The sequence below is a fragment of the Trachymyrmex septentrionalis genome, unplaced genomic scaffold (genome assembly GCF_001594115.1).
Source record: "Trachymyrmex septentrionalis isolate Tsep2-gDNA-1 unplaced genomic scaffold, Tsep1.0 scaffold19, whole genome shotgun sequence".
Lineage (NCBI taxonomy): Eukaryota > Metazoa > Arthropoda > Insecta > Hymenoptera > Formicidae > Trachymyrmex > Trachymyrmex septentrionalis.
Genome location: NW_017305071.1, coordinates 3,521,488 through 3,532,942, shown reverse-complemented (window position 1 = coordinate 3,532,942; position 11,455 = coordinate 3,521,488). Strand labels below are relative to the sequence as shown.

General features: G+C 41.8%; 1 protein-coding gene across 1 annotated transcript in view; it reads right to left on the bottom strand.

Moving 5' to 3' along the window:
- Positions 1 to 2,533: 2,533 nt before the first annotated feature.
- Positions 2,534 to 11,455, bottom strand: part of LOC108746772 (neurotrimin) — a 12,474-nt gene continuing 3,552 nt past the window's right edge. Inside the window, exons 2-5 of the mRNA XM_018483724.1 lie at positions 8,160 to 8,311; positions 4,577 to 4,784; positions 3,635 to 3,931; positions 2,534 to 3,251 (exon numbers count right to left, since the gene is read on the bottom strand). Of these exons, the coding sequence (XP_018339226.1) occupies positions 3,067 to 3,251; positions 3,635 to 3,931; positions 4,577 to 4,784; positions 8,160 to 8,311 (842 nt within the window). The 3' untranslated portion in view covers positions 2,534 to 3,066. The remainder of the gene's footprint in view (positions 3,252 to 3,634; positions 3,932 to 4,576; positions 4,785 to 8,159; positions 8,312 to 11,455) is intronic.

The following is an 11,455-nucleotide window of genomic DNA, read 5'->3' as shown; positions in this document are numbered from 1 at the left end:
TCGAACCTGATCACGGTCGATTATATTTTTCTCCCGTTCGGCTGCGATTGACCAATTTCCTACGGCTTAAGACCTGAGGGCCCCAAGTGGCTAATGGCTCATTGTCGATGGCTCGTAAGAAATTCCTCTTGCCTCCCGATACCGTGCATGATTCCCGAGCCGGTTAGCACGGGCGGCCAGACTTATTTCCAATGCGCGTTTTACGATCCGAAAAATTACACAGTAACGTTATTTAGTTTATTTTTTTCTTGCTTCTTTAGCGTAACACGTACGGCATATCATTAATTAACGTTACGTTATTTATACGCTATGTTACGTTATTTACAATCACATGAATCGTAGATATTCTAACGAATCGTTCGTCTCCTGCCGCTGTCCTCGTGTTTTCTACAGTATATTTCCTTCTCTCCCTCTCCTCTCCTCTCCTCTCGCTCTCGCTCTCTGTCTGTCTCTCATCCTCTCTCCCTTTCTCCTTCCTTCGCCTCTTCCTCATCAAATACCTCTCAAGCATTTCCTCAAGAATTTTCTCAACGAGAACGTACGCTGCAGCCACTTTATATGCGCCCCTCGTTCGTGCGAGCTGAAACTTGTTCAATATTCAACACCCATGTGCAACGTATTTGCGCGCGTACACATATACATATATATATTTCTGTTCGTTTGTATATATATATTTATATATATATATATATATTTATATATAATATTATAAAAAACAGTATTCCCTCCCCTCCCCTCTAGTATTTGCGAGAAGAAAGCAAATTCGCGGGAGGCGCGCGGGGGGCGCCTACCGGAAAGCCGTACGCTCATCCGCTAAATTATACAACCGATCATGCTCAGAGGCGACACGCCGCGGGCCAAAACCGCTATGAAAATATGTATTATCAAAATGTATTTGTCGAAAGTACTCGCCTATTGTTATGATGAGACGTTTGACGACTTATATGTATATATATATATATATACAAGAAAAAAAAGTTCATCGAAGGCGGATCTGAATGTGCGATTTAGAATACGCGTGAAATTTGTCTTGGCACACTACGTTTATGTAAACTTTATATAAAACAAATGTCTCCTTTCCTTTAACGTCGTCCAACGTGAATAAACGTGTAATATATATAGAAAAGATCGTGATATTTGGGAGGACCTCCTCAAGGATTGAAAAGTGATTTTATCGGCAGTATTTAATTTTTTGAGCGTATCGGCAGTATTTTATTTTTTTACCTTCCTAAAGGGAAAACGTTCGATTTTCTATAAAAAAAAAAAAAAAGAAAAAAGAAAAAAGAACGCGATATTTCCGAAGACGCGAGACGACGCGTAAAGGAGCAGTCAGTGGAAAATGCGGCAATCTGTACGGCCCGCGTCGCGGTAAGTTTAACCTGTGCATGTACGGACGTATGATATATATTTTGATCGACGTGTGTATACTCAATGCGCTTTAATTACCAAAATTTTTATCGCGGATCGTCTCGAGACACCTGTCGCCTTTGATAACGGTCAAGTATTTATAGAGGCAATGATAATTTCCAACGTGATACCCCGTTTTATGTCACTCGCGCGATCGATGAGCCCGGATAAAAATTCCCCGTATAAATTTAATAATTTATTCCAACTACTCGTTTTAAATTTGGCTTGGTGCTGGAAATATCAGAAATATCGTGGCTAAAAGGTTTTGATATGGGCGAAACTTTGTCGTGTGTTTGATATGAATTCTTAACCTCGAGTACTATCGTCATGTTATTAATAGCAATAACATTTCTTAATAGGGTCACTTTGACTCCCTGTTCCTTTCCCCATCTTGTCAAGCTTTGCTTCTTTTTTTCATACGATCTTGGAATAGTCTCTCCGACGGATAAACTGAAAAGGAGATTTTTCATTTATTTTCGGCGCGCGTATCGACAAATCGTCTAAGAGACGATGGCCGAGATCGCTCGGTCTCAGGACGATCCCAGATCACGCGGTAGACGTCAAGTATAGACACGCTTTGTTGTAATCGGTCGCTATCGAATATAATTAATTACATCGCATTTCGAAAATTCATCGAACAAGTTTCAATTCTATTCGAGCGGCGCGGACGAAGTTTTTCTGCTTTTTCCCCAGTCTCGTGACGGTTCTTCCTCTACGTCGGCGCCCGTCGACGTTTCTCTTTCACTCGTTTTCTTTCGTGCTCCTTCCTCTCTCCTCTCTCTATCATCGTTTCTCTTCCCTCTATAAATTTCTCGTCACGTTATCGCTTTCTTATTCCTGTAATGGGTGCTACGAAACCACCCAATGCCCTCGCGATAGGATCTCGCGATCGTGATCGTTTTTTTCGGGCGTTCATTTTGTTGAGATTTCGTAACTTTCTACTTTTGCCGGGCTAAAAACAAACGGGAAGTACGTGAAACAATTCGACAAATGTTAAACGTAAAATGCATTTTTCGAAAAAACAAAGTGAACTCAATAATATCTTAATATTGTTATAACAATTCAAGTCGACGATAATAAGACAATAATAACGTTATTTTATTTGGATAAAATTAATGGACATGACTAAATATAAATAGGTTGTAGCAAGTTTTTGAATAAATAAAATTATCAGCTCGCGCGCGCCTCGGATTTTCAATTGAGAGAGCTTTCAAGAACGTTTTCACGAACCACCCGTTGTTCAAGCCCTCGACCTAATTTATATTTCCGACAACGTCAAAAATTTCGTAGCTTCTCCAGCACGTACGGCTTCTCGCAGCAATTTAACAAGAATTCATATAATAAACTAATTCCTAATTTCTAACGGCCGGATCACTGTCTCGATAATCGAGATGAACCTCTAACTCTTACTTCACGCGTACGGAGAAAAAACATACTACCTCCGGGATCATTATTCTTTCCTCCGATCTTTCTCTTTCTCTTTATCACGTATATATTACCCTCTATCCTCCTCCAATCCTTTCATCCTCGCCCTTTTTGTCCTTGATCTCTCTGAAAATCGGTCCGCAACATCGAGGATCTCTTCTCTCGAGGTAGTCGGGGTCTCGTAGCAGGAGATAATCGATTATACGCGTATACCGTCCTTGCGGTCTTGCCTGATTATCGTTCCGTTGCAATGTAAGATGGATTTTTCGAGTAAAGAACCATAAGGATCAAAAGAACGAGGACGAATAGACGACTGCCGTGGCTCGAGTACAGTGTCACCACTCCTGCCAGCCACCATAGAGTGGGACAGCCACCTGGCGCTGAACTGATGCCTCTCTGTATAGCCGCGGGGTGTTCCCCTGGAAAATCATCGAGCACATGTACATTTCTATCTAATGAAATCACGATAAATGAGATTAGACTGCGTCGCAATGAAGACTGTAATCTCGTATATTCATATCGCGTTTATTATCGCTGTATAATAAATATGATAATTGTAATTGTCAAGTACTTTTTTTTTTGTAAAAGTTCACGTTATCGTTACACGCGACGAGTTAATTGTCAAGTGGTTGTTTTTTTTTTTAAAAGTCTGTGTGAAAAAAAGTATCTCGTAAACAGTGAATCGTACGTAACGCAAAAGTTTACGTTCAGGGAAGGAGAAGAGCCGCTCTAACACTATTGCCCGCGTTTTAATCTCTTTTCGACGAACTTTCGTCCCAGAGCGATAAAATGTTCCACTCACCGTTTAGCACATGCAGCTGCACACTCGCGCTATCCAAGTTACTCGGGCTACAAGTATAGTTACCCGAGTCCTCCCGTCTCGCGTTGTGGATCACTAGGCTGCTCACCGTATCCTGCTCGATCCTCTTCGTCTGAATGTCGATCTTGCCCAGCTGATAATTTAGAACGCGATCGCCCTCGTGGTACCAGAAGACGTAGAACGGGCCCTCGAGGGACTGCTTTATCACGCATCGTATTGCGACTGTACTTCCGGTTTTCACGTACATGTCACGGTCCCCCAAGATCTCGATCTTTGGCACTGTAACGACGAATATACGATTGGCGTGATATACTCTGAAAAATTTTTCGAGCAAACCTCACTCCGAAGAGTGACGTCTCATTCTTAAAGATTGCAAATTGAATCATTCTCTTTCAAGACTGGCTCAATTTTTATTCTTTAGCGTGAGATCTCGTGAATGACTACAATGTCTAAAAATCGACGCACTTTACAACTTTAACATATCATTCAAAGTTCTTTATGAAATATCTCAAAGGTGTTTCTTAAAGAACTTTTAGAGACATCTTCAAATCGTTTTATGTTATTTCTATTCATAGATTACTCGTAGACATTTCTACTCTCGAAATATTTTGGAGTGAAAATTGAGCCGGCCTTAAAAAAAAAAAAGAGATTGGAAATTTTTCACTTTTCAGCAAGAGTGGGAGATTTTTCATTCTTTTAGAATAAGATTCTATTCCTTTGGAGTGAGATTCATTGAAGAGATGAAAGTCTCACTCCTTCTTTAGGAGACTTCATTCCACTCTTGTTTATTTTCAAGACTTCTTTTTTCAAGACTGGCTCAAGTTTCAGTCTTTTGGAGTAAGATCTCGAAAGAATGTAGAGGGTACTCGTTAAGATTCCATTCTGAAAAATTTCGAGAGTAATCGCCTTCCGCACGACGCTCACCGACGATGTTGAGCTTGATGATGTGACTCTTCTTCGGGTCGGTCGAGATTTGGCACTCGTACTCGCCTTCGTCGCGCGCTTGGACGTATTTCACCTGCAGCGTCCACGTGTCCGCCTCCCCGAAAATCGCTTGGAACCTTTCGTCCGGGATGAACATGGTTCTATCCACCGAGAGGATATGCGAGTCTCTTCTTCTGATCCAGGAGACCTTCGGATTAACCAAAGTGAATTGTTTCCCTTCCTCTTAAACGATTCATTAAATTCTCCTCACGCGTGACATCTTTTTACAGTCGTCCCTCACAGTCGTCGGTTTTACATTTTATTAATTTGCATAGAGATTCATCGACCATTTCCTGTCTCTTCTTATGACAACGCTTTTAGAAATTTCCTCCTTAATGTATCTGAGAGATTTATTCTTCATCATTTACCGTCCCTTTTAATCGCATTAGCTTGATGTCGGAATCACCGGGATTACCGCGAGTCATTATTCGCAACAGAGTGAATAGAGACTCGAGAGAGAAAGAGAGGAGAGAGTGAGACAGATGAAATTGAGGCGCGTAAAAGAAGAAAGCTCCGTCAAGTAAGAAGAGAGATACGGTGATGAAGAAAAAAAAAAAAAAACAGCAGGAAAGAAAAAAGTAAGAATGAGAACATTCGATTCGTTCCGATTCCGGGGACGATCAATCTTCCATTCCCGTCGCAGTTAATTTATCGTTCATCGACCGGACGGCTTGCGCGCGCCCGACGGAAATCTAGATGGTGCCGCGAACCACGTTACCGCGTCGAAAGAAGGCGAGGTACGAATACATTTAATTCGCCAGTCGATAAGAATCGAGGCGACGGCGATGGCGGTCGCGGGCCGCTCAAGTACGCGCGGGGTCGCGTGTTACCGGATACTTAGTCCTCGTCCACGTGCCAACGGCGACAGACGGATATTCCGTACAATCCAGGGTACGACGTGTACACGTTGGTAAAGTTCGTTAGCGGAAGACACGGGGGGGCTGCATTCGAGACTCGCGCGTGCCGACGGTAATTTTATTACGCGCCCGACGACGGTACGACATTCCGCGAAATCACAACCGTCCCGGTTCGCCGGTTACCGATTTCACGGAGTGGAGAGACAGAGAAAAGATCTGTTCGCGTTGCTTGAAATCCCCCGAAATTTTTGCAGGAGATTTTGCCCGGTATTCATAGTCTGATATTTCAAGACCGTCTTAAGTACAGCCTTGAGGTGTCACGTGCCAATCGGAGGATCGCATTAGCGTCTTAAGACATTACTTAAGATAAGGTCTTAAAATAAGAGCGGACTATGAATACCGGTCAATATGTGTCTCGACGTGAAGAGACGTTTGAAGAGAGAGAAAGAAGATGCCGAGTGCAAAAAATACAAGCAGCGCGAGTAGACTTAATGGAAGAAAGCGGAATAAACCGCGAATTATTAGCGGATTGGCGTTTTATTAAACGGGACGAATTGATTCGATAAAAGGGAATGCCGATCGTGGAGGACGATTTAACAGCTCGTGACACGTGGGCGGGCTATCTGTCGCCGACAGTTATCCGACACGGAGGAAATAGAACGCGATAACGATTGAAATATATTAGTTACGACCTTTTATTATCTGTGAGCCTTTGATAGAAATAGTCGCTGTCCAAGGTCGGCGATATTCCCGGGACATTAGTGAAACGAATGATTGATAACGGACATAACTCCGGACGTCGCTTTGATGCGTTGATCGTAATCCGGTAGTTGGTCGTTAATAATAAAATAACGTCGAATGGACGCATGCGTGTAGATTGACTTGTCCGCGTGTGAATAACGGGATAGTACACTGAGAAGGAAATCTCAGCTCTCTCTAACAGCTGCCAAATGTATTTTGTTGTGTGTATTGGCAATATTTAATGAGTATTACTAAACGTAATAATAGTAATTGTTTAATAATAATTACTAAATATTTATAAAAATAAAATAATTAACGATTAGTTGGTCCAATTAAATAATTTAAGTACTTAAAACCAAATTATTTAATAACATTAATCGAACGTGTGATAATTATGGTCGAATTATACGAAGATTTATTAATTGATTCGATAATAGTTATCAGATTATTTGAAGCAAATAAGCGCATAAAATATTTTATAAATAGCGTCAAGATATCCTGGACTGTCACTTAAATAGTATCTTAAATAGTATCTATTTCTTATGTAAAATTTAATTGAGCTTTTTATACAATCGAGTTTATATGACTGAAACTCAGGCAAATAATCATCTATATAAATGCTAACATTGTAAGTCTGTCCATTTTAACTGAACTCCATCTTTACTCTTTTTCTTTCAGAGAAAAAAGAAAAAAGTTGAACTATGCAAAAGTTTAGCTAGAAAGAACATACCTTATGTCGTTTTCTCTGAGTGTAATTAGCAAATTGTTAATAATTTTGAACGAAATAAATCCAAACGAGATAATTATTATCAAATCATACAATATAATTAAGACCTAACAATTTATATTCATTAAATCAAATAACTAAAAAACCAATTATTTGATTATTTATGATAAATTTAGTAATACGTACCTATATTATTATTCAGTATTTATTAGCAAGTAAGTAATTTAACTACGCATATTTGCCAATTCTCGTTTGATTATATTTATCTATACGATTTGCCAATAATCATCTAGCTTTATAAACAATTTCTAAATTTAAACTATTTAGTATAATAGTTATTAAATCTCTCGATTATATTAATCAAATATTTAACTAAAACACTTTGGTAGCTATCACTATTATAACTGAGCTAAATTATGATAACTAATTTTTCTTTTCAGTATATTCAAGAGAGATTGAAAACGAGGAAATGATCTCTCCTCGACTCAGTTTTAACAATTTTTCCTTGCACTTTTTAAGCGTTGTCATTACCTCAAATGGAGTACCATTGTCGTAACTGCCACGCAGGAATTTGGCCATTATCGACAAATGTGCTCGTTAATAAATCAAATTTGTAATCAATACACGTAACGAGCAAGGCAACGTCTATCAAAGATGCGGGAGACTATGACAAGAATAAATTAGATCAAATCGACAGCACGCGATGACAATCGTATTGATATATATGAAATTACAACATCCTCGCTCGAGGATTAATTACAATACATAAGATATAAAAATTGCCGTGAGCGTCTCATGTAATTAAAATTAATTTTTCTTTCCGTGTTTATATTCGCTCGTTCACCGAGAAGAAAAACCGTTCTCTTCATTTTTGACGCTCACGGCCTTTTTATGCCGAAATGCTTTGTTATTAGATCTGTTTTCTGTGTACACTTTTGGAACTTGAACAGTGGTGACATAGGTATATTTTTGATATTTGGCGAAAGAGCGAGAAAGAGAATTCTAACATAGTCTAGCAGGGATAAAAAAACAGACCTATCCTAAGCAGAACAACAAGTCATTATGGTATCAAAGTGACGTCAAAATAACTCCAAAATGATCGTTAAAAGTCGTTTTTCAATCATTTCCAATTCGTTTTAATGTCATTTTAACGTCACTTGTTGTTCCGCTTGGGACTATATGATATCGGACAACTTACTGATTTGTTACCAAGCTGCCGCACTTTGCACGGTAGATAAGCATGAGTGCCCAACTGCGCCGTGATATTCGTTGGAGTGTTCGAGTCGAAGTAAGGCCCCGTGTAAATCCCGTCGAATCTCTTCACCAGCGAATGAGATCTCGTACTTACCCCTGAAAGAATGTGTTCAGAAAAATGTCTCGCGTGTGTCACGGTGGTGCCGTTTACATGCGATCACGGAGACGGAGGGGAAAAAAAACGGCGCAATGCGGAGAATATACGGAAATATATGTATATATATATATATTCTTTTTTTAAAATACAATACATCGTGAACGCGTGAAATTATCGCAATGACGCGTCTTTAAAACGTCCGTATAACTCGCCTAGCGTCGCCGCATCGCCGGCACGTTATGCGGCGAATTAACATGGAGGTAGCGATGTTAGCTGTCACAATGGAATAATAAAGCGAATCAGATCTCGTAGAAGGGACTATTTCGCATTCGTGTGCCGTATTCGCTCGCTCGCGATGCTATTCGGAATAAATTCTATCGTGGAGTAGACCTCACCGAGGTGCCGCGCCGTGCCCAGGGGAAATGGATACTAATCCCGGGGATTCCGATCTGGGAAATCTAAAGGCGGATCAGGATTGAAGGGGGAAAGAGGGAAAGAGCAACGTGGGCTTCGTTCCAACGACCTTGACGATATTACATCCGATCATCTTAAGATTCGATCGGTAGAGCGTGAAATCCCACGGATCCCTCGTCCGGATTTGCACAGCGCAGTTGCGGTTGAATTTGAGGAATGCTCGCTGCGCCGCCAGCCAAGTGCGAAGAGCGAAAACCTCAATTAGGACAAAGGAATTTTTGATGTACAGAGAGAGAGAGAGAGAGAGAGAGTGAGACTGAAAGGTTTAAGACGCTAATTAATAAATTGCTCCGAGATGTTTTCCTCGCTCGGAGTACGGTTTTGTGGCCGTTACTTTATCCTACTTCTATACCTTTCACTTTGATCTATTGACTAAATGCGACTAAATGCGACTAATTATTTTGCTAATTAGCAGAATCGTGTTTATAGCTGATGCTGTTAATTCCGCGAAGGCGCCCGAGCAAGAAGCGAGCATATGTCGTTGTGCTATCAAGATTCGCCGAAACTTTGACAAACGACAAAGCTGGTGATAATTACACTTAATTAAGATTAGCAGGGTGATAAACGCGCGACGAGAGATAAGGGAGTAAATATGAAATCGCCTGTACCGGCAAACCTCTACACGGTTACGGCTTTATCGCGCATCGATTGTTCTACTTATGCGCATGATAATCACAGCCGCTGCAACGGCGCTAATTATTATTTCATTCAAACTGCGTAGAGTGACGAATGAAAAATTTAATCTCGACGAGCTAATCGACGAGCTAAAGCAAACAATGGTGGCGAGGATTATTATCGATCAATTTTTTATTCGATTTTCAAGAGAGACCGTAAAACCTTCCGTTTTCTTTCCGAGCGAAAAATTCAAACGAAGGATCGCAAAATCAACTGTACTCCGTAGTTAAAGTCTCCTTCAGATTTCTATCTGTTTTTATCGCAACGGTCCGTGTAACGTTTGAAAGGCGATTGGTGATTTCGTTCATCATTCCCGATTAAAACCGCCGCGATAAAAACAACCTTCCTCTACCCCAGACTCGAAATTACATCGTCCTAGAAACTGCGTCGTAACCGCATCCCCGTGATTCCGCAGCCGGCAAATCCATCCGGCCGACACGTTTCCGTGCGAAGTAGAGAGAGAGAGAGAGAAGCAGATTGGCAATCAGCGCGCGGGTACGAGTATATGGTGTATTGTCAAATGTGCCAGAGATACGAATTCGTGTCTGGGGGGGGGGGGCTGCTAGACCGAGTACCGGTCCTTCTCCGATACACACAGTCGATCCTCTTGATCTTGAGGGATGTAAAATCTGCGCAGCTGCGCGCACGCGCCCCTATCTCGCTCGCTGCGAGATTGCACCCTCACCACCGAGTCGGGATCATTTGCCTACCGCGAAAGGGGGCACAAATAGGCGCTCGCTAGATGCTGCCTACGCCGCCCCGAACCTATTTTTCACGTCGACGTGCGGCGGAGTTACGCAAAGGTCGCGCGATCTCGTTCCTCAGGGGTGCGTAATACAGTCATATTTATCTCGAGATTAAATCAAGCGAAGAAGCAGAAGAGGGAGAGCCGACACGTTTTATCGCGGCAAGACGTACGTCGACGTGAAGCATGTAATTCCGCAATGTAACGCACCGGGGTTTAAGCTCATTGATGGATGGATAGCTGAAGGAGCTTAGGTTTATCGCGGTAGGCGCCGGACATAAATACGAGGGACGACTTGGCGTCTGCATTATTCATGTCGACGTTTTGTAAGTCGGTTTGCGCCGCTCTCATAACTCCCGAGGGATGCGTGGAAATCACGTTCGTCCACGAAGATTCCGATAAAAGCCGAATGGCGAGACGATGCTCTCTCTCTGTTGTGTATTATTTAAGAGGACGTTGAAGAGGAAATAGACCGAGGGTATAAAAAGATACGAAGGGTAGAATAAAGTAGAATCGTTTCGATCATCGTTTCTATCAAGGCTTTGCGGCGCTCTGCGAATAAAAAGTGTGTGTTATAACCGTTTTTGATCCTAGCGGGGGTTCGAACCGATCTAAATTGGATTAATGACGTTATACGCTCTATCAATCCAACCCATTTCGGGTCAGATCAACTGCGATCGAAGACGTTAGAGTAAAACAATAGGAGTGGTATCTTCCAGGAGAGTGTCTGCCAAGGTATGGAAACTATTATAAAAATCTGAGAAAGTATTGCTTTATAAATCTATTCCGCTTCACGCAGCAATAAGTCGCGATATAAAGTGGTGTCTCCCCGCCGCGTAATCGAGCGTGATGGGGGACGTGATCGCGGGTGGCCGGAGGGAGCACGGAAGAAGTAAATTTCTCGGAAACAGAAGGCGGATCTAAAATCGTATATTTCCCGAGAGACAATGCCGTCCGATGTATGGAGGAGAGACTCGAGTCGCGTCCGGCAGGGCTGCTGTTTCCTTTCCCACTTTGTCAGAACAACACGTACGCATGCCCGTGCAGTTTTACGACGTCATCGTGTGCTAAACTACCACATAAATCCCAGTTTTTTTAGCTTCCGAAGGATTATTTCTCGCCGACGTGATATGATTTTATAATCATTCCCACGCGACGCACACGGACTTACATCGAAATAGAATCACGGATCCGCGAGGTCGCTCCGATTCTTTTTCCCTACGATAAGATTTAAAGACACGAAAAGATA